The sequence below is a fragment of the Neomonachus schauinslandi genome, chromosome 4 (assembly GCF_002201575.2).
Source record: "Neomonachus schauinslandi chromosome 4, ASM220157v2, whole genome shotgun sequence".
NCBI lineage: Eukaryota > Metazoa > Chordata > Mammalia > Carnivora > Phocidae > Neomonachus > Neomonachus schauinslandi.
Window position 1 is genome coordinate 77,409,388 of NC_058406.1, and position 23,289 is coordinate 77,432,676.

At 48.2% G+C, this 23,289-nt stretch overlaps 1 protein-coding gene across 2 annotated transcripts in view; it reads right to left on the reverse strand.

The window, feature by feature from the left end:
* The window catches only part of BCAR3 (BCAR3 adaptor protein, NSP family member), a 110,588-nt gene extending 87,810 nt beyond the window's left edge, over nt 1–22,778 (reverse strand). Inside the window, exons 1-2 of one of the 2 annotated variants that reach the window (XM_021690012.2) lie at nt 22,662–22,778; nt 14,442–14,772 (exon numbers count right to left, since the gene is read on the reverse strand). In XM_021690012.2, the coding sequence (XP_021545687.1) occupies nt 14,442–14,758 (317 nt within the window). In that variant the 5' untranslated portion in view covers nt 14,759–14,772; nt 22,662–22,778. Of the gene's footprint in view, nt 1–14,441; nt 14,811–22,661 lie in introns of those variants that run through there. The other variant, XM_021690011.1, reaches the window with a different exon arrangement.
* Nucleotides 22,779–23,289: the final 511 nt, after the last annotated feature.

Consider the following 23,289-nt stretch of genomic DNA (forward strand, 5'->3'; position numbering starts at 1 on the left):
GCTAATTTAGCCACAAGACTGTGCCTGAACTGTGGTGGCCTCAGGCAGAACCCTCTCGACTGTGGATCGTCGCTGCTGTCAGGGCTGTGCCTGGCTCCCCAGCCCAACATCAGATGACATCGAGCGGCTGGCTCTTCCTGCTGAAAATGAATCTCTCTGGACATGTCTGAAATGCCATGTTTGAAGTTCATCAGGGAGAGCACCAAGAGGACAGAGAGTTTACTACAGGGCCATGTCCATCGGCTTCTGGGAAAATGAGAAGAAATGGATGCTTCAAACAGGGTTGGCCTGGTGAGTAGAGAGATGGTGTCTCTTGGAAAAATCTCAAACTAGTACGTGATTAGATGGACAGGTTCCTTACTGATGCTGGGAATCACATAACCGTCCCAAGAGTAGGAAAGAGGTACTTTCCTACTCTAGGCAGGGCATATTATGTATATAGTCTTTTTTTTTTTTTTTTTACAGATTTTATTTATTTGTCAGAGAGAGTGCACACAAGCAGGGGGAGTGGCAGGCAGAGGGAGAAGCAGACTCCCCGCCGAGCAGGGAGACCAACGTGGGTCTCGATCCCAGGACCCTGGGATCATGACCTGAGCAGAAGGCAGATGCTTAATTGACTGAGCCACCCAGGTGTCCCAAGTCTTTGCTAATTTTAAAAGGGATGTAGCTTTAAAAACAGAGAACTATAACACTTCTGGATGTGCACCTAGGAAAATACATTTGGTTTCATCACCTTGCAAAATAAATGAGAAGAGAGTCACTTTCCCACATCTCACAACATATTTATTGACCTTATTTGTTAAAGTCGACTTCACTAGGAGTTGACAGGATTAAGGTTGGTGCATATTTTATAATTTCCTCCCAGGGTTAACATATGACATGAGAAGTTCCTCTTCACTGGTACATTAAACCTCAGGGATATTCCTTAATGATTAAACCAAAAGATCTGCTTCAGAGCAGAGGAGTGGCCTCAGCAGAAGCTCACTGCTCTAGGGGAATGCATTTTCCATTTCTGGTTGTCTAGAGCTAAAAACAATTTGCCAGATTTGTGATCTGGGCAGCCAAGAGTGACCACTTCCCTTCGTCTAAATATTAAACTTCAGTTAATGCTCCTAAAATCACATTCGCTTCTTTGACAACCATAACACCCTGCTGACTCACTCTGAGCTGCACTTATCCAAATCCTGCATATATTTTTCACACGCAGCTATGACCCAAACCCCACACCCTGACTTTGTTTTTGGACTCTAGTGCAAGTCTTTGCCTCTCACTAGAGTCTTATCCAATTAGATTGGGTCTACTCTTTCCAAATGCCAAGATCTTTTTTGGATCTCATTTCTGTCATTTTGACATATTTTTCTTCTATGATTCATGTCATCCACCAATGTGATCTGTGTGTCAGTATCATTGTCTAAACGATTTTTAAAAATTGGCTGGAGTGGGCCAAGACATGGGTCAATCAGGACACAGCCCACAGCATGCTTCATCTACTACCACCTGGCCCGCCTCTCACCAAACGGCTATGACCAGTGATTGACATCTGCTTACACACCTTCTCAACCTTCCTTTAACCTCCCAACAAATAACCCCAGGAAGGAAATTAATCTGGCATGACTTGCTTTTGGCAAAGCCCTGCTAATATACTAATAGTTGCTGTTTCCTCCACCAAGTATGCAAAACTCATTGTCCTAATAATCTTTTTAAGATATTTCCTGAGATCAGGTCAACTGTATCATTTTACAGGTTCATTTCATCTCTCTAGTTCCCCTTCTTGAAAATTGAAATACTCCTCTGTTCACATCTTCCCTGTACTGTGTCTGCATTCCTCCGAGGTTGACGGTCTGGGTCTCAGCCTCAAGCTCCCTCCGTCTTCTGCGGCCTCGGGGCTTTGCATTAGAGCCTCTTGCCATGGCCTCTTCTGCTCCAGGCTGACAGTTCTCTTCCTTTACCCGCATCCTACCCTTTCCAGTCAGAAAAGTCATTTCCTTGACAAAAAAATGCAAGCCGGACAGAGGCTCAGCAGTTTGGTTGCTCTCCTATGCCCCTCTCTCTGGTTCTATTGTTCCAAACATAATTTCTGAAAGCCCTTTTTGCTACCCTTAGCATTTTTCACAATCCTCTGCTCACCCTGCACTCTGTTTCTTTTATAGCCCGGAGCCACCCTCTGATATAGCCCTTGGCTGCAGAGGTTGCAGGGCCCAAGCTTTCCTGGGCCTGGGTCCGAGGCCAGGACGGCCCAGAGCAAGTGGCGGCAGGCCCCGGGGGAAGGGTTATCTAGAAAGCACCATCTTCAACCACCCAGTCAAGGATGTGCATACCTGGAAACGTGATACCTGGAAATATGTTAAGGCCAGAGGTCAAGAAAAGCAGAATTGTTTATAGAACTAGGGAGTGATATGAAGGGCTATCCCATGGATGGGAAGTTAGGTCAGCGGCAAAGAAGATGGCAAGAACAGATGCTGGTGAGGTCGGAGGGTTCAAAAGGGGCACCCCTCTTCCCTAGGGCTGTGAACTTCTCACACAGACACAGCCCCTGGTCTGCCTTTAAAGCTCTACCACCCAGCACAAAGGCAGGCACACGGGCCATGTTCTACGTACCCGTGGATGAATTCAGAATGGCCCTGGCTCATCACGACGCATTAGGGGGACCCAGCCAGACAGTCCTGCAGACACAGCCTTAAACCAAGAACGACCGGGACGGTCACCTACCTGTTCCTCCTTTGAACTGTGTTGGGCGCGCTATTTATGGTTGTCCTCAACTGTGTTTCCCTTGCAGAGCCTCGGGCCGTGCGATCAGCTTTAGCATTTCCTTCAACTTTGGGAATCTTTCTTAAGGCCCAGGGTACACTCCAGATGAGGACACATTTCCCTCCCTGGCTATCAGAGAGTCTAAGGCCTGGGTACTTATAATAATACTCCTGCTTCTTTCACTTCGGCAGCCAATTCCTGCTTCTGTGAGTCCGTTTCTACCTCATTTGAAAATACAGCAATGCCTGATTCATGTGTTCATGATGTATATTAAAAGGATGGCAATTAAACCACCTCCTCAGGCAGATTCCCTAATCATGTGAAAAAAGGCATCATTTAAATATCCTACATGTTACACTCTGGTGAGTCTATACAGGAATCCAAGGCTAAGCTAGTTGATAAAAACTTGACACAGTCAGAGGTTAACCTGTGCTCAGCAGAATTCCAGTGACAGCATTAAGCTAAAAGCCACAGCTCAAATCTTAACTTGGCAGCAGTCGGTCAAACGGAATAGAGTAAGAATAAGAAAAACCGTATCACAGCCAGTGTGTCTCTTGGCAGGCAGAGAGGGTCTGGCATCAGTGACTCATCAGGCTTCAGTCTGTCAAACACAGCACTTTTGATAAAAGCAGATGCTTTGTTTGGCTGGTGTCTATTTGCCCTTCCTCACTCCCCCAGTCCCATCCCCCCTCCCCCGCCCCGCCCCCAGCCGCTCCTCATCCTCTCTAAAACAGTGTGTCTGTCAAGGTTTCTTCTCAACTAATTGAAAGGCAGAATAAGAGTGGTGTGGCTTTGGGGCGCCTGGGTGGCTCAGTTGGTTAAGTGACTGCCTTCAGCTCCGGTCATGATCTCAGGGTCCTGGGATTGAGCCCCGCATCGGGCTCCCTGCTCGGTGGGAAGCCTGCTTCTCTCTTTCCTACTCCCCCTGCTTGTGTTCCCTCTCTCACTGTGCCTCTACCTCTCTCTGTCGAATGGATAAATAAAATCTTTAAAAAAAAAAAAAAAAAGAGTGGTGTGGCTTTGAGATAATGTCCTCAAGACCTCTAAAAGGAAAGATTTCACCAAGCCAGACAGATACAGCACATGCCCTCAACCTGCCTTCCAGGGCAGGCAGCCATCCTCAAGGCGGGCTGCCCACCCAAACCTTGGAAAAGCAGCCATCACCCCTCGGGCAAAAGATGTCCCCCACGGTCATCCATTTACCTCCTCTGTCCATAGAGTCATCAGGGACCCTGTGAGACCCCCGTAGGGAAGCATCATCACTGTGCTGACACAAGCCCACAGAGAGGGTAGCCCTGGGGACATGTCTGCTTTAATTAAATCAAAAACGTTTTATAAAGAGACTCAAGTAATGAAAAAATATGTTTTGTTTTATTATATGCTTAAAAGATTAGATCATTTCCTGTTGAATTTTGTCTCTCATCTTAAGAAGAAAACCCTTCCTTTGACTAGTACCCCTACGCAGCTCCTGCCTCATTTCTCTGCTCCCCTCCAAACCCAAGGCTCAGCCTCCATGGCTGGCTCCTTGGAACAGATGTGGTGGGGTTCCCTGAGGGCTGGGTCCTAGAGTCCCTTTCCTTTATGCTTTACACAGCTCTCTCCCTTGGTGAGGACATCTGCTTCTGTGGGTTTAATTTCACGTCTATGCAGACTCCTAACTTTGTAACTTCTAGCACAGATCTCTCTCCAGAGCTCCAGGCTCATAACACTGACCGGTTAACGCCTCCACTTGACATGCGTGCCTCTTGAACTTAGCACACCCCAAACAGAAGTCTCAATCTCTGCCATCCACCAAACAAACGAAGCCCTGTTCCCCTCCCAGTCTTTCCAATCTCAGTAAATGGCCCCACCTCATACACCCAGTTGCCTGAGCCATGCCTGGCTGTACCCCTCCCTCACCCCACATCCCACCTTCAGGAAGTCCCACAGACTCTACCTACCAAATAGATCTTGCGTGAATCCACCCCCTTTTACCTCCTCCACCACGGTCCTAGCACAGACCTCTGCCTGTTTCCCATGCTTTTGTGACCACTTCCTAACCCCCCCTCCAGTCCCTCTGCCCCATCAATCTCTTCTCCACAGAGGCCAAGTGATATTCTAAAAACTGAATCAGATCACATTATTCCCTTACTTAAAACCCTTGAAAGGCCTCCCTTTGCCCTCAGGAGAAAACCTAAACAACTCACACCAAGATGTAGACCAATACCATCCAATAGAAACACAATGTGAAAACCATATGAAAAAATTTTTTAAAGATTTTATTTATTTAATTGACAGAGAGAAACAGCGAGAGAGGAAACACAAGCAGGGGGAGTGGGAGAGGGAGAAGCAGGCTCCCCGCTGAGCAGGGAGCCTGCTGTGGGGCTCGATCCCAGGACCTGGGATCATGACCTGAGCTAAAGGCAGATGCTTAACGACTGAGCCACCCAGGAGCCCAATTCTTCGGTAAATATTTATTGAATTTATTTTGTGCCAGGCATGAAGCTGGGTACCAAGTGCCCACAGAGATTGAAATAGGTACGGGCCCTGTCCTTAGGCAGTGCCCAGTTTAGGGGGCATGTAGACAAATATGTCAATAAATACAGAACCACAAAATGAGGAGATGCAAGAGTTCCTTGGATTGGGTAGAGGGAAGGCCTCTCTGAGGGAGGGAACATTTGAAGATTTAATATAAAAAGAGAATGTAAGGGGCGCCTGGGTGGCTCAGTCGTTAAGCGTCTGCCTTCGGCTCAGGTCATGATCCCAGGGTCCTGGGATCGAGCCCCGCCATCGGGCTCCCTGCTTGGCGGGAAGCCCGCTTCTCCCTCTCTCACCCCCCCTGCTGTGTTCCCTCTCTCACTGTGTCTCTCTCTGTCAAATAAATAAATAAAAATCTTAAAAAAAAAAAAAGAGAGAATGTAAAATACTTCACTTCATTAATATTTATTATGTTACTATGTATTAAAATGATATTATTTTGAATAAAATATTGAAATTAATTTTACCTATTTCTTTTTAATCGGTACTAGAAAACTTAAAATTACATTTTTTCATATATGAATAAAGATGTGGTGTGTGTGTGTATACACACACACACACACACACACAGGAATATTACTCAGCCATCAAAAAGAATGAAATCTCATTTGCAACAATATGGATGGAAGTAGAGGGTATCATGCTAAGCGAAATAAGTGAGTCAGAGGAAGACAGTTATCATATGATTTCACTCATGTGGAATTTAAGAAACAGAACAAATGAGCGAAGGGGGAAAGAGTCTGTCTCTCTCTGTCAAATAAATAAATAAAATTTTTTTTAAAATAATAAATAAATAAATATTTACTGAAGAATAAATAGCGAAGATAGTAATATTAAAGTACAAGAACAAGTGGGAAAGGGCTGGGTCCGTCCACCGAAGACAAGGCTCTGTTTTGTGCCTTCGTATAATGAATGGTGTGCTGATCTTTTAGTGCAGTGCGGGGCTATTATACCTGTAAGCATAAATGGTGGCCAAGACACACTGCTGAGGGCAGACCGAGAGAGCAGGATTCCAGCCAGACTCCGTCAACACGTGGGAAACTTTCTCCCACAGAAGCTGCAGGCATTGAACGTGGTCTCAGGTTATGCACAAGGATTAGGAGCCTCTAGGAGGAAGGACGGACGGAAACCTACAGCTGAGCCCCTTCTCCATGCCAGGTTCCGTGCTAGGCACCCTCATGTGGGATTCTACCTGAATAGCTTATAGCTGCCCTTTGAGGACATGGAGAATCAGAAAGGTAAAGCAACCTACACAAGGTCACAAAGCTACTGGGTCTGGTTGCTTGAATCAGCGTCAAGGTCACTAGCAGCATTCTTTGATATCCATGACTACGTCAACATCCCGGCAAAGGCATCAGTGGCCTTCAAGCTCAGGTGTCACACAGCAGAGTCGGCGCAGGAGGAGAATAAAGCGCTGGTGCTCAGGTGGGAGCTGGACACAAGGATGGGACCCGCCTCCCCAGACTCAAAGAAGCCAGAGCCAGGCGCACGTGCGGAAGTCAGAGCTCTGCCATTCAGGGCAGCCTTCGTGTTCAGGGACCAGTGAGTCTGCACAGCACTCCTCAGAGGGAGGCATTTTCACCCTCATTTCATAATTTAGAACTTGCCCCGGTTCACACACGTATTAAGTGGCAAAACAGGGATCTGAACTGAGACCTCTGGGTTAGGAGCCTGGTGTGTTCTCCTCTTCACAGGGGTTATTTTAGCTTTGGTTACTACGTCTGCAGGTGCATCTGGAATCACAGACAGTCTGGGGGCACAAAGGCTGGGTCCGTTGTGGAAGGTTTGTCAGACTTCTATAATTTGTTTTTAAGATTTTATTTATTTATTTGACAGAGAGAGACACAGCAAGAGAGGGAACACAAGCAGGGGGAGTGTCGGAGGGAGAAGTAGGCTCCCCGCCAAGCAAGGAGCCAGATGCAGGGCTCAATCCCAGGACCCTGGGATCATGACCTGAGCCGAAGGCAGACGCTTAACCGACTGAGCCACCAAGGGGTCCCAGACTTCTATAATTTTTAAATAACATCAGAATCCTTAAAACAAGAAGACCATGCGCTTGTCTTTGGGAGCTCTAAAAAGAGACAGCCTGAAATTCTACAACCAACCCTGCAGCTAGTCTCCTGGGGACAGACTGCGTGAGATGGCAGCACCGCAAAGCTCACAGCCGCAGGGGGGGCTGTGGCCTGCCTGCTTCTCAGTCCTACGGGCCCCATGGAGGAGTCTCCTTCCCATCAAAAACAGCACTGACAGCTTCTCCAGCCTGGATCCTCCGGCCAGGCTGCGAAGGCTCCCAAATCCACATGTGTTAAGAACACAAGTAACTTGTAACCGCACAGTACCTTCTGTTTACAATAGGTTTCTACATATACCGAAAGTGTGGAAAAACTCTCCTAGTTTCTGTCTCTCAGAAGACTGAAAACCTGACCTTTCCCAAACAGCATGCAGGAGGCCTAAGAAACCCTGATTTATAGGTCCTGGGGGTGGGGGCAGAGAAGATGTTGAGCAGCATCACTCAACAAGGACTGCTTTGTGTCATTCTCTCATCATTTTCTTGGTTGACATTTGTACTCACTGAAAAAAAAACAAAAAACCTCTCAGTTTTCCCCAGAACAGCTGAGAATGCACAGATCCCAGCCTTTAGGTTCAAATCATCCCTGTCAGTAGAGGATTGAGGACCATTGTCAGGCAGCTGGTGGACCTGTAGGAATTTCCCAGTCCCTGGGCTCTCTCAAACTACCCCACCCCCCTGGTGCTGGTGGGGGCTGGGGGCGGGGGGGGGGGGGGGCGAGGAGATGCCCAGCAGGGGCTGAGCTCACCTCTGACCCAGCTGCTCCCGGCTCAGCACACCAGGGGCCACCAGGGCCTGAACATGCACCATTCCTCAGAATGCACTACCCCATGCCAACAGCTGCATTCAAACACCAAGGGGCACTGCAAAATGTTAGTAAAACGCAACTTGAAATTTCAAAAATAAAAATTCAACAAATGGACTATAATTTGCCTGGAGACATTCTTGGCTATTAAGCGACTGTTACTCTGCTAACTCAATAAATGTGCCTTCTATTAAATGGAATCTGTTACTCTAGTACATAGACTTTTGCACCTCTAAACCCAACTTTTCCTCTGTGCACGAAAAGCTTCCAATTTGCAGAGAGCAGACATGCCTGTGTATAACTAAAAGGCAGATATTTGCATGTGGACCTTTACATTGTAGATCCCTCTGATTAACTGCAAGCTAAAGGCTGATTGATTTGCATGTCTGGGGAAACATCTTGCTTTGTTAAGGAGAAAGCAGTAGTTCTAGAACTTGGTGGTTCTCAAGAGGAACAAATGAAATAATTTTTTGGGTGAGGGCAGTGATAAAGCCCAGAGTTAGATATTTAAATCAGTGTTTTGAGGGGCGCCTAGGTGGCTCAGTCAGTTAAGCCTGGGCTCAGCTCAGATCATAATCTCAGGGTCCTCGGATCGAGTCCCACATCAGGCCCCTTGCTCAGCGAGGAGCTTGCTTCTCCCTCTGCCTGCCACTCTCCCTGCTTGTGCTCTCTCTGGCAAATAAATAAAATCTTTTTAAAAAAACCAATCAATCAATCAATCAGTGTTTTGAGAAGAGTCTGCACAGACCCTGTGCCTTCCACTTTGCTTCTACTTACAACAGCAGATGCTGCAACACGGTAGGTAACTTACAGCCCAGGAAAGTATACTGGATTTTAATTTGGGATAATTCTGCCGACTTTCTGGCCCCCGTCAGTTAAAACACTTGTGACTAGTCAGTCAGCTCCGCTCATGCAAACTGATGAAACATCACCATGTCCCACCACATGCCCCCACGGCGCAAGGGGCCGAAGGAATTGGGCACCCCGCAGCTGTTCCCAGGAATGCATGCCTCCACGTACCCACAGGCAGGAAGAGGACCCGCACTGGCCTCCCAGAGCTGATCCTTCGGCTATCCCGACAACACAGACATCTCAACAACAGGAACCGGTCCCCTCTCAGTCCAAGGAAGGTCCCAGATTCAAATAAAAATTCACCCTTGAAGATAAGTGAATCAAAGGGACAGCAGTCAAACAAACGCTAACGTCGGGAGGAAATCCTGTCTGCAGACCTCTCCTGCAGAACAAAGGCTTCTTCTGTGACATCAAGCAGCAGGTTTAAGAGCGCCCTGGCTTCTCGCTTTGGCCACCTTTCAAAACCACAAGTACATCCAAGGGCAGCCAAGACAACAACAAAAGCCAAGAGATACAGTCTCCAAATGAGGAGAGACCAACTCTCTCTTCCAGGCTTGCCTTCTGCCTGGCTCTTGGTGGCCAAGACTCCGTTTCCCCAAGGTGGGTGTACAAGGTGCCCTGGGTTCAGACTCTGGGGACTGCAAGCTTTCCCTGCAAGAGGACAGCTCAGAAGATGCCTGCAGCCGAGGTCAACCTTCTCGGGAGGCTGTGGAACAGAGTGTCTGGGGAAGGCCCCACAGTACTCTCTGGGTTCTCATCCTAGCTCAGTCCCACTAGGGTCTGATCTCAGGTGCCTCAACAACCCTGAACCACTTTATCGGACTGTGAATAAGAGCAACAGTACGGCTGCTACTCATGATAAAATCTGCCATGTCTCTCGCACAGGCTTAGGATGTTCACACAGGGTAATTTATGAACATATCCTTGACGATATTTTGAAAACTATAAAATGTAAGAGAGAGTAATTTTTGTGCCTAGGACTCATGTTTATAAGACAGCTTGGTAATACAAATTTTTAGGTCAAAGGGGAGACTTCCTCTGCTTTACCTGGGGTCTTCCACAGGATGGATATTCAATTAATATGCAATTATAATAAGGGTGACTTTTTAATGATTAATGAGCTAAATATTTGTTAGGAAAACAGCAAACTTGCAATTTATCAGAGTATTTTACAAGACAGAAAAGTGTTGTCTGGTGGGTTTCCCTCTGAGTGTAGGTGGGGTATACAAGAAAAGTGGGTCTGGGCTTTCCCAGATGGCCCCACTATCATCATGCCAACACCAAATAGGACAAAAATGGAAGGCTTTCAGGCTTGACATCCGGGCAAGTCACTGTCAGCTGAAATTAACCTTTGAATTCACTATGAAAAGTAGCAAATAAGGCCAAAAAGTTTACCTCAAACAAGGCAAAAAAAAATCAATAATCTTGTTAAAAGTAGACCTAACTAGTCTCACTCCCTGGGGTCAAAGATCCAAAACTCTTAACTTTTATTTATTTATTATTATTTTTTTTTTTTAAAGATTTTATTTATTTATTTGACAGAGAGAGAGAGAACACAAGCAGGGGGAGTGGGAGAGGGAGAAGCAGGCTTTCTGCTGAGCCGAGAGCCCGATGCGGGACTTGATCCCAGGACCCTGGGATCATGACCTGAGCCGAAGGCAGTCGCTTAACCAACTGAGCCACCCAGGCGCCCCAAAACTCTTAACTTTTAAAAGCTCCCAGCATGGGGCGCCTGGGTGGCTCTGTCAGTTAAGCATCTGCCTTCTGCTCAGGCCAGGATCCCAGAGTCCTGGGATCAAGCTCCTTGTGGGGCTCCCTGCTCAGTGGGGAGTCTCTTCTCCCTCTCCCTCTGCCCTCCCCCCTGCCCCCGCTTGTGCTCTCTCTCTCTCAAATAAAATCTTTAAAAAATAAAAATTAAAAGCTCCCAGCTTCCAGTGTTGAGTGAGTGAGCAAGAGCAGAGGGTGGCTCATGTTTTCATAGCAACTGAGCTGTAAGAGCGGAGTTAGGATTAGAAATGCTCCTTCTCCCTGATAGCAGTTCTTTTGAGGCGCCTTCAGCAGCCCTCCCTCTCCGGAGCCCCAGGTTCTCATTCATACCTTTTGTCCCTTACTTTTCACACACACAAGCTTTATGCGTTGATCCTGTGGCTTGTTCCAAAAAGGAACTGAGGCAAATAATCTTACTAGGAATATTTAAAAGGATGAAAATAATGATTTAGGTACTCTGAACTCCTCAAAATTGGGAACACCTCAAGATAGTTTTTAAAGTGTATTACATGGGGCACCTGGGTGACTCAGTCGTTAAGCGTCTGCCTTTGGCTAAGGTCATGATCCCAGGGTCCTGGGATCGAGCCCCGCATCGCATCAGGCTCTCTGCTCGGCGGAAAGCCTGCTTCTCCCTCTCCTACTCCCCCTGCTTGTGTTCCTTCTCTCGCTATGTCTCTGTCAAATAAGTAAATAAAATCTTTAAAAAAAAATAAAGTGTATTCCATGAACAAATTATAGGGGCATCTGACTGGCTCAGTCGATAGAGCATGCAACTCTTTAGGGCCATAAGTTTGAGCCCCATGTTGGGGGTAGAAATAAGTAAATAAGTAAAATAAATAAAATTACTCAAAAAAAAAAAAAGGTAAATAAATAAACTTTAAAAATAACAAAACCTATTAATAAGACCAGGGAGCAGAATGGGATTTTAGGATCCTTTGACATGACCTTCTCACTCAGCATAATCCTGAAGGATATGCGTTTGTTACTTCCTGTATTCGCCTTTAACAATGAGATATTTTAAGTTAAGGGAAAAAGTTGTGAATTTGGATGAATGTAGTTCTGAATGATAAACAAACGTAATCCAGTGGTGCTTGTTAAGTCTTCCACAGCCTGGACTTCAAACTCAGGACTTGCGCCCACCTCCTGATAAGATCTTCTGCAGAGATCTGACCTCTGATCAAGTCATTTTCAAATCAAAAAGCTTTGAACTCCTGGCAGGTTGACGGCTTGGATCTTGGGTGTTTATCAAGAGCTTCCTCAAGATTGAAAGGGTGACTCCATCGCCAGCCCCGGCTCCCTGGAGCTTCCCCCTTGTGAGGGCTGGCACCCAGCCAGGACCTTAGAACTTCAAGGAATGGGTTTATGCATCACCTCCATAGGGCACATAGTAGACACGTAGCTCATTACAGAGCTTAACTTACTAAATAAAAAGTGGCTACAGTAAGTCACGGAATCACTGGCTCTGACTCCACCTTGCGCAGCCTGGAATGAGTGCTTGTTTTTGGCTGTCCAGAAGCTCTTTCTCTTTGCTGCCTCTTGACCTTCACAAGAGGGAATGATGACCGTGCCCCTTCTCATCCCTACCTGTTCAATGCCAGTGACTCAAAATGAACAATACTGTGCACAGGTATGCACCTCCACACTGACCTGGGCCCCCAGCAGGCTGGCTGCGAGCTCTCCGCGCTGGGGGCTTTGCAGAGCAGGTGCAGGGCTTTCTAACACCCAGGACACCCTGGGGAACCTTCTGAGCTGACGTCAGAAACATTTCAGGGCTCTCCAATGCTTTCTACAGAGAATATGTGGGCCTCCACTTATTTTCTTCTTGTACGACTACAATTATGTACCTAAAACGAATTCTGACCTCCTACCCTCCTAGCTCTCTCCCAACATCTGTACTGTCCGCCTCTCAACTTGCTACACTGCAGCCACAGGCCACACCAGCTTCGTTTGGGGTTTTTTCAAACACGCCAGACTTGTTCCCAACCCCAGTTCTTTGCACTGCTCTCCCTATGCCTGGAACAACCTTCCTCTGGTTCTTCCCATGGCTGCCTTCTCTCATTATGCAGGTCTTAGCTCAAATATCATCTCCTCAGAGACCTGTGCACGTTATAAAAAAGATACAAGCCTAATAAACCTTCAGTCTGTCAAAATTTCCTCTATAGCACTTAATATAATCTGCAATTAACTTGTTCATTACCTGGGCCCTTCACTAGAATATTAGCTCTGGGAAGACACCATGTCAGATGCCCCATTGCTATTCTGTTAGTTCACATACTTCCTCATCCTATAAAAGGGCAAGAGCAGACTGCTGGAACGATTTGGTTGCCAGAACATCTTCAAGATCAGGCCAGCCCTTAGTTCAGATACCAAGAGGGACTGGGCAGAATTTTCTTGGTGAAGCACCGGTGTTTACAAAATCAGTGTAGGTGCTCAATATATAGATATTGAACAAAGAAATGAGCTAGCATCCAAGTGGCTTTCTTTGCTGCAGGGTTGGACAAAAAGAGACACCAGGAGATACAACAGAAGGAACCAGCCCCTTCTTGGCCAGATAACATCACAGATTGCTGATCTTCCCCAGCAGGAAAGGGAAGTCAGTTTCTAAACCAGCTCTAACAAGCAGAAACTAATCACAGCCAGGCCCAATACAAACCCGGACAAGAAGCTTTTATAACCATAAGGCTTATTTACCCAGATCCCTTGTGGGTAGGAGAAATCAATCCTTGTTCTAAAGTATTCTGAAGCTGACCCGATGATGTAGCCATACCAAATTTTACTTCAGCATGTTGGAGAAGCAACTCCTAATTTATAGCCATCTTGGCATCTCTACAGAATTGGGTGGACATAGTTCAGAATCTGATGTAATAATAATAATAAAAAAAATGCCCTTGTGCTTCCTTTTGAGGGACTTAGTGATATTATGGGAAGTTGGCTGTAAAAATACTCTCAAATACTAGATACTAAGAAATGGTTAAAGTTTTTAGGTGTTACAGTTTTTTATGTTATATTTTTTAAAAATAAGAGTACTTATCTTTGAAAGACACATACCAAAATATTTACAGAGAAAACAGGGGCTGAAATTTACTTCAAAATAATTGCAGAGGAAGGAAAGTGGGCGGGAGTACAGACAACACGGGACTGGGACTGGCCCAGGCCCAGAGCAGCTGAAGTGGGGTGGTGGGTACTCTGTACAGCTGACATATTCCCTAACAGAAAGGCTTTTTTTTTTTTTTTAAAGATTTTATTTATTTATTTGACAGAGAGGGAACACAAGCAGGGGGAGTGGGAGAGGGAGAAGCAGGCTTCCCGCCAAGCAGGAGCCCGATGCGGGGCTCGATCCCAGGACCCTGGGATCCTGACCTGAGCCAAAGGCAGACACTCAATGACTGAGCCACCCAGGCGCCCCCAGAAAGGCTTTTTTAAAAAGCCCTTTAAGCCAAGTCATTCTCACTTGTGGAATTAAAGAAGTTACCTGAAGGGGCACCTGGGTGGCTCAGTCTGTTGAGTGTCTGACTCTTGATTTCGGCTCAGGTCATGATCTCAGGGTCGTGAGATGGAGCCCCACACTGGACTCCACGCTGGGTGTGAAGCCTGCTTAGGATTCTCGCTCTCCCTCTGCACCCACCCCATCCCCTCCCTGGAGGGTCTCTAAAAAATAAATGAATAAATAAATAAAGAAGTTACCTGAAGGTGAAGGTTTCCCCTTTCCAGTCTTGCAGGGGGTGCTCCTGGATGATGGCCGGGGTCAGAGGGGAGTTCTGCCGTGGGGACTTGGAATGGGGCAGAGTCCCCATGTGACTGAAGTTATCACAGGACCTGATGGGAGGAGGGCCTTTTTTCTTCCGTGGGAGGGTACCATGTATAGACACGTCTTGATAGGCATCTGTGTGATGCTCAGCCGGAGGGGACTTGCTGCTCAGAAGGTCCATGGACGAGGCTAGAGGGAACTGGTGATTCACCGGCATGTTTCTGGGAAGGCTCACAAATTTTCCCGCAGCCATGATTCTCAACTCCTCTAAGGGGAAAAGAAAGAGCGAAGGCATGAATCTTAGACCATCATAAGAACTGACTTCCTAATCACAAAAGGAAATGGAAATGTATAGTTTAACAAAAGAACAGGTTCGTGGAGCATTAACAGACAAACAGTGCATGGCATCACTGGTGAAATTTAATACAAATGGGAAGTTTATTCATGTCCCTTTTTTGATCCTACAGAGGAATTCTCCTGGGTTAGCAACAAATCCCCGGATGGAAAAGGGCAACCATGTTTCAGAGACCCCAGAGGCACATGAACCATTTTATTATTTCAGAGGATGCTAGCATGGCAGATGCACTGAAACTGATGGAAAAGCATGACTAACAAAAAAGACTACTGAGGAAGTACTCAAGGTTTCGATATAAGTGCATTAGAGAACACAGTATAAATGTTAATTAGCTCATGTCTTTCCACCACCGTGTACGTGATAAGAACAGGTGGAGATTACTGGAATTCCTCAGCTGCTAGAAGGCCTCCAGTGCCAGACCAACCCCTCAGTTGTGCTACCCAGGGCAACGGGGCAGAATTTTTCCGGCAAAGACCTGGTGCTTACAAATAAATCAAGGTACTCTAATTAACGAAGACGGGCCAGGGTCAGGGGTGAGGAGGTGGGTCACTCCTCCATACATCAGTGGACTCAGCTGCAGAGGAAAGCCACTGGGGTGAGGGATCCACGTACACTGTCCCCCCAGAGGGGTCGGGAACCCGCCTGCCACCAGCAGGGTTAAGCAACACGCGTGGTGCCTGTGTAGTCAGGGAAGAGTGGGAAGGAAGAGAAATAAGACATAAGAAATAAGGGGGTAGAGGGGAGAGCATGGAAAGAAAAGGAAAATGTGTACTAGGTCGTATGCAAAAGCAGACCCAACAATTATGCCCAGTTATGATCACTAGTAGAAACGTTCGCCCCGAGCAAGAGACAGCACCCACTCACCTCCCTCCAATAAACAAACTATGGTTTTGACCTACGCCAAATTATGTAAGTCATTTTTAAGGCCAACGTGTAGAGAAGAAACACACGCCTGAATAAAAATTAGAACTAGTCCCTGGAGACATTGAGGATCCAGAATCTGTCCCACCCGCCAGGGTACCAGACTGGTCTGGACAACACAGCAGCACAACTCCGCCTGCCTGATGCACTGGCCTCCCCGAGATTGGGGAGCAGAACATTCCTTTGCTCTGCAGTCTGTTCCAAAGCCCCGCAGCCCCCATTCCTCACAGGCCACCCTTTCCACTGCAAAGACGACGGCTCGGAGTGAAAATCATCACTTAATAGTACCCCTGCAGAGTCAGTTCCACAAAGGAACTGGGGCCTTGGGACACCGCTTGAAGACAAGCAAGAACACTGCTCCAGAAGCTCACGGGTAGCATGCAGATCCGAGATAAAGGTAGCGCAAGGGAAACAACAGACAACAAAAACATCCACAATCCCATGCTTCACCTGCAACAGACAGAAACACACAAGCGCTGGGGGCTGGAGGGAAGGAAATCCTTCACTCAAGGTATATAATCCTAAGGCTGTCCTCAGTTCTTTCCCAAACCTGGTCATTCTGGGACCTGTCTGCTCCACATCTGTGACCACACAGAAGGCCTGGCTCACAGAGGGCGCGGAACAATAGGACTGTGAGTCCCCGTGTGGGCCGCTCCCGGGTCTGGCCAGTACCGGGCACACGGTCAGCACTTACTCAATGTTAGTCATCATTATCTAAAAAGAAATCCAAGCTCCCTGGCCCTCCCCGCCTGACCACCAGTGATGTAAGCCGACTAGGATTCCCTTACCCTGCACACACAACCACGCACACGCGCGCGCGCACACACACACACACACCCTGCCCCCCACAGCTGTGAATGCTTGCCTGTCCAAACTGTCAGCACCCTCTTCAGAGGGAGGCCTAGATCATTCCAAAGAACCTGCTGGGGAGGCCCAGGGCAGCCCACAGAACCTCCTTCTATGCAAAGGGCCATAGTGTTGATCAACTATTTCCAGGTTATTATAATGGGGTAAAGGTTGCCCCAGCTCCCATGTTTCTGGCCACAGGTTTCCTCTCTGCTTATCCAAGATTTCGATTTCAAGATTGGGCCAAAGTGCTCAAGAATGCCCTTCAGCAAGTTTCCCATACCTCAGTTTATTCTCTGAGTTGAGGGTTAACACCTGCCCTTCCTACTTTCGATTCAACAAATATTTAAATACTTCCTCCATATAAGATACTCAGAGAATCAATGCCGTATAAGCCCCAATCCCTGACTAGGAACTCTATCCTACGACTCATCAATAGGGACCCTTCACATGCTGGAGGGAAGAATAATTACTTTGAACAAAATGACTTGAGGAGGATCTCAGAGAGGGCGATGCTGGAGACGAAGCATTTTGGAGGGATTTTGAAAGGTCGAGAATTGTACGGAAAAGCCTTCTGAGAGGATGCTAGCATGGCAGATGCACAGAGGTGCCTCCAAGGGCTCACGAACTACAAGCTGGGCTGTGTGGCTCGCATGGAGACGTCAAGAAGCATTTCCCAGAAGCCCAGCTTAGGACTGTATCGTGAAGTCTTAAAACTGTGTCGAGGGGTCTGGACTGGACTGTAGGTGCTAGAGAAGATCTGGAAGGGAGCGAAAGAAGCCAGTCTGTGCCCAGGTAGGTAACTCTGGTACTTCTGGAAAGAAGGGAGGCAGGCAGGCCAGTCAAGCTGTTGGCCACAGGCCAGCGAGGAAGGATTTCAAACTCTGTCCTCGGGCAGTGGCCAGGCAAAGGAGGGACAGAGGGAAAAAGGAGGAACTCGAGGCCACACCCACGGGAGGACAGGAGGATGCTGTAACATGCTGAGTGGTAAAGAAGAGGACTCCTGGGGGAGGGAGGCTGACAAGCTGGCCACTGAGCCGGGAGCGTGAGGAGCCAATGGGGCAGTTCAGTCTAGGAGGTAAGATACTGGTATGTTCACTTAGGAGCCAGGACAGGATGTAGATTTTTAAGAATCATCAACATAAAGGGAATATTTAAACCAGAGAGTAGATCCCTTAGCTTGTTATTATCAGCTGTGATAACAGATGTGAAGGTACCTCTTAAACTGTCAGGAACCATACAATATCCATGAATTATATCCCTGCTCTCTCTCACCATGGCTGCACCTGAAGGCGGGGGCGGGGGAGGGGGGCAGTCCTCAAGCTGGTTGCACGTAAGAATCCTCTGGGAAGCTTTTAAAATCCTGGCACCCGGGGCGCCTGGGTGGCTCAGTCGGTTAAGCGTCTGACTCTTGATTTCGGCTCGGGTCATGATCTTAGGGTTGTGGGATCGAGCCCGGCATCTGGCTCTGCGCTCAGCCTGGAGTCGGCTTGTCTCTCTACTCCACCCCCTGCTTATGCTCGCTTGCTCTCTCTTTCTCAATAAATAAAATGCCGACACCCAGCGAAACCAGAACCTTGGTGGGTACAACCGTGGCATCGATCTTTTGAAAGCCACCAGTACTGTCCAAAGTGGAGCCAGGGATGAGGACCACCGGCTAAGCAAGTCTCTTTGGTCCCAAGCAACTTACACTCAGATTTGGCTACCCGAGGAACAGAACAGAATGACAATGAGGAGGGGTCAGTAAATAGAAGCATCAATTCATTCTTCTCTTCACCACACATATATGTAAGGCCTCCTACATGGTGGGGCACTGTGACTGGTATTGGGGACAGTGTCAAACAACAGTACTCACGAGGTTACTACTCTGTGGTGGAAGCAGACAGACCATGTGCTGGTGATTCCCAGTGCTACTGGAGCATACAGAGTGGGGCCCAGGGTCTAGACCCAGCTAGTGGCCAGAAAAGGCTTCCCTGCGGATGCGATGCTGAGCCGAATGATGTGAAGCAGAGTTTAATAACTGGAGGGAGAAGATTATTCAAGCTGAAACCTCCAGAGAAGTCTCAGCTGCAGACAAATTGGAAATATGTAAGTCGGGCTCCCCTCTACAACCCACTGCCCCTAAATTGGGACTCTTCCCCCATTAAAATCCAGGCTTGCCCTATGAGTACTCACTTGGAAGACTGGCTCAACCTGGGCCCTACGTCAAGCTTGAATCAGCCTAAGAGTGGCAGAGGTGGGTGCAGATCAGAGACAGAACTCCTAAAAAATATAGCTGAAAGTGGGGCATGGGGTAGAAGGGGAACCATAGGTGGAAGAAACTCATTTACAACCTTACTACAGGGTAGTCCCTGTATTTCCTACTTGAGCTTTATTTGCTTTTATTTTTTCCAGACTCTAGAAACCTAAGGCAAATCCAAGGGATAGAAGTACATGGTGTGTAGTTGGAATCTAGGTTCAAGGTAAGTTATCTTTCATTTTCTTTTGAAGATTTTATTTATTTGAGAGAGAGGGAGAGCACAAGTGGGGGGTGGGGAGAGGGAGAAGCAGACTCCCCAAGGAGCCCAACTTGGGGCTCCAGGGCTCGGTCCCAGGACCCAAGGTCACGAACTGAGCCAAAGGCAGACACTTAACCGACTGAGCCACCCAGGTGCGCCAAGTACCTTTTATTTTTTTTTATTTTTATTTTTTTTTATTTTTTTTTATTTTTTTTTTTTTAAAGATTTTATTTATTTATTTGAGACAGAGAGAATGAGATACAGAGAGCATGAGAGGGAGGAGGGTCAGAGGGAGAAGCAGACTCCCTGCCGAGCAGGGAGCCCGATGCGGGACTCGATCCAGGGACTCCAGGATCATGACCTGAGCCGAAGGCAGTCGCTTAACCAACTGAGCCACCCAGGCGCCCAAGTACCTTTTATTTTTGAGAGCAAAGCCACTTAACCACATTTTACTCCACAAGGCAGAATCTCAGAGTGTTATATGTAGGTAGGATCTCAGAGAATCAAACCCAGAGAAAGGAAGTAAATGCTCATTCACTCAATATATATTGTCTGAGGGCTTACAATGTACCAGGGATGAGGACATAATAAACTTGACAAGGTCCTGCTCTCATGGAGCCTAAGTTGTGATGGGGTAGGATGGTAGGGGAGAGTTTGGGGGGTGGTTCCAGTCAACACAGACAAGAAAACAAACCAGATAATATCCCAGCATCAGTGTCCTAAAGAACAACAAACCAGGATGAAATGATAGAACATACTGGTTGGGACGGAGAGCTAGTTTAGATTAGGGTGGTGTGGGAGGGCTTCTCTGAAAAGGTTCCTGAAAAAAGAGAACCAGTCAAGAGAAGATGGGAATGGAGTTCCAGGCAGGGGACTGGGCAAATCGAAGGTCATGAGGTGGGCATATGTAGTTGGAAAAGCATGGTGAAGACTAACCCCAAATCTCCACTTCCTGGCTCCCAGGTTTTCTCTACTTGGAGATGCTTCTGTCTCAATGTTCCTAGCCATTACGTACGTCTTATGTACCATATGATTTTTTTTTTTTAATCAAACATGGTGTGATTCAGAACCTAGGCTTTGAAGTAAGACATTCACAGGGTCAAATCCCTACTCTGCCATTTACTTCCTAGCTGTGTGGCCTGGAACAAGTTACTCAACCTCTCTGACAGTTTCTCATTTGTAAAAAAGGATTAAAAAATACCTCTTTTGTGGGGTTGCCCCGAAAAGTAAATGCGACTGTATATGGAAAGCCCTTGACATACGGCAAGCACTCAATAAATAGCAGGCCTCCTCCCAGCAGGTCAGGGACCAGGTCTGTCTTGCTTGTCATCGTATCCCTAGTACAAAGCTCACAAAAGAAGTCACTGCTTCTGGGAAAGACTGCAGCCAGGAAGGATGGGGAGGTGAATGTTTTAACTCAGAGCCACGGACACATAGAGGCACACTGAGAGAGCCTGTATGCAGTCTTTAAAAGAAAAGCCCAGGTGAGACTTTGGCCACCTGACGTCACCTCTCTCCACCATGCAGGTAAACAGACACGGTGTCCTGATTCAGTCTAATGCCAGACCTTGGAATATATACAAAGGTCAAAGATTCTGTATCTTGACATGAAGATATGAGACCTTTGTGAATGGTCAAAGAGCTGAAATCTCAATAGGGACAAGAGTGAACCTGACAAACTCCCAACCTCTGTGCTACCTTCCTGGTCCTGCTCACGTGCTGTGCTTCGAAGTGCTCGGTAAGAGCGGCCCAACCCACTCGCTCTGCACAGGTGTCCCCAAGAAACGCATGAGCATGTGCGAGTCAAGGCAGAGACAGGCAGGCCACTTGTTTGGATTTTTCCAGTTTATTTCTAAAATGAGCTATTTCCAAGTTAAACTTACAGATGGTCACCTAATGTGGGCATTAAAAACTTTCTGTCTTATTTGAAACTCTGGAAATGTAACTGCCTCAGCTGACCAATTATGACCCCAACAGAGAATTTTTCATTTGGATATGTAGTTTTATAACCTCTCTGCAGAGTCAGACAGGAAGAGAAGACGGAACCGCCACACATTAAAACTTGGCTTATGCACTTAGAATGAAGTTTTTCTTCAGTGTAGAAATTAAGAGTATCCCTAATTTCGAAGTAAATTTATGAAGTCTAGCCAAGTGATTGAAGTATGAATAATTCTTCCATGGATTGTATTTCAAGCAACACAGCATAGAATTTACATGATAAAGTTCTTAAGCTTAGCATTCATTTGACAAGCAATCCTTTCTATATGAATAGGAGATTGAAATCTTGGTTAGTCATCTGGAAATGCCAGGCTTCTCAGCAGGTTTAGAGAAAGCTGGAGTCAGAAGGTGAGGGAGCCCCTGGCATGGCAAGCCTTTTACATTATACTCCATACACTCTCCTGCACACTCCCATACAGCCGCTTGGCCTGTGGCTTCTCCACTAAGCACGGATGCTCTGCTGAACCCCCTCTCCCAGCACCGAGGCCTCTCCTTCCTCCTGCCTCTGTCCTTGGCAACCTGCAGGGAGATTACCCGCTCTCAAACTGACCTTCCCTCCGCCAGTGTATTTTCCTTGGACAGATCTGTGTAGCCTTGGGAGATAAGAGTCAAGGTTTAAAAGAAATCTCTGAACGCTTGGCTCCACTCTCTATCCCAGCCAATGGCTTTGGGCGAAAGCACAGGCGAGGTTAGGCAAACGCTCTTGCCCCTTCGCACCTTTCTTCAAGGCAGTTAATATCAAAATCAGAGTTTTCCACCCCAGCCACGAACCACCGTGTTGCCCAGCTGCTTCGGAGCGCACTCGACCGCTCCCAGACAAGCGTCTACACCTGATCAAACTTTTAAAGTGGTGGCAGCCGCTGCCGCTAGGGAAAGAGGGGCTGAGATCGAACGTCTTCCAGTCGCCTCCACCGTGCCTCTCTTCACCTCCCCTTCCCTCCCCTCCCCGACGCAGAGGGAGCGACACAACCAACTATTCATTCTTTCTCAACAAAGGCAGAGAGGGAGGGGGATGTTGTCAACAGTTACTGGGCAGGCTCCTTCGCTTTCTTTGCAAAGTTTCCAAGAGATTAGTGGAGAAACTCGCCTCCTCCAAGCCCCGGGCTTCCAGCGGAGCCCCTAGGCCCCCGCAAAGAAGGACGCGACGAGCCGAGCAAGGGCGGTGGGCGGAGCAGCCGGGACGCGCGGGGGGTGGGGGTGGGGGTGGGGGTCGGGAGAAACCAGCACCCAGGAAGATGTCGCTCGAGAACAAGGAGCAGAGATGCTCACCGCTGGACGCTGAGCGGCTCCCGCCGCGGGCCACGTCTGGAGGGTATCAGCCAGTTCCGAGGGCCCCGAGGGCACAAGCGGCGTCCGCACTTCAGCCACTCCCGCCCCTAAACGCCAACTCTGCTGGGGGCAGGGGGAGCGCTGGCTCAACTTTCCCCCTATCCTAACTTTCTCCAACAAACTTCCCAGCCCGTCCTACCAGAGGAGGGGGGAGGCCGAGGCGCCCCGGGACAAGCAGCACCCCCGCGGGACGCGCGGCAGACACTCACCTCCCCGCGCGGCGCTCGGTGCCCGGGTTCTCCGGCTAGGGGCTCAGAGGCGCCGCTCGGCGGCCCCTCAGGCCGCGGCTGCTCCGGGGGCACGGGCCGCGCATGGTCGGCGGGGCGCGCCCGCAGAGAAGCCCCGTGAGCGCGGCTCACCCGTGCGCCGGGCGGCTCGGGCGGCTCCGGCGGCTCCCGCGGCTCCGGCTCCCGCCCCGGCGGCTACAGGCGCGGCTCTGAGCCCGCGGCGCGCGCTCCAGCCCTCAACTGGTGATTTGCGGCGCCGCGGCCCCACCCCGGCGAGCCGATTCGCGCGGCCTCGCGGAACCCCCCGCGACATTTACATGGCGTGACCTGCCTTGCCCTCCTCTGCTGGGTTCTAGAGTTTGGTTCTCCTCGTATCTCCCCAAAACACCAGCCTTGAAGTGTAGATTGGCCACTTGCTCGCTGTACCCCTCCTGAGGGACAACCCTACCTATTCCACTCCTCCCCCTTCCCCGCGTTAGGTAATAATCCAGCAGATCTGCTTTGCTGTCTGCAGACACCTGGCTGGCTTGCAGTTTAAAGGGCTTTGATGAGACAAAGATCCAGGTAACCGCAAATAACCAAACCATGGAACAGGCAAATCAGTCACAGC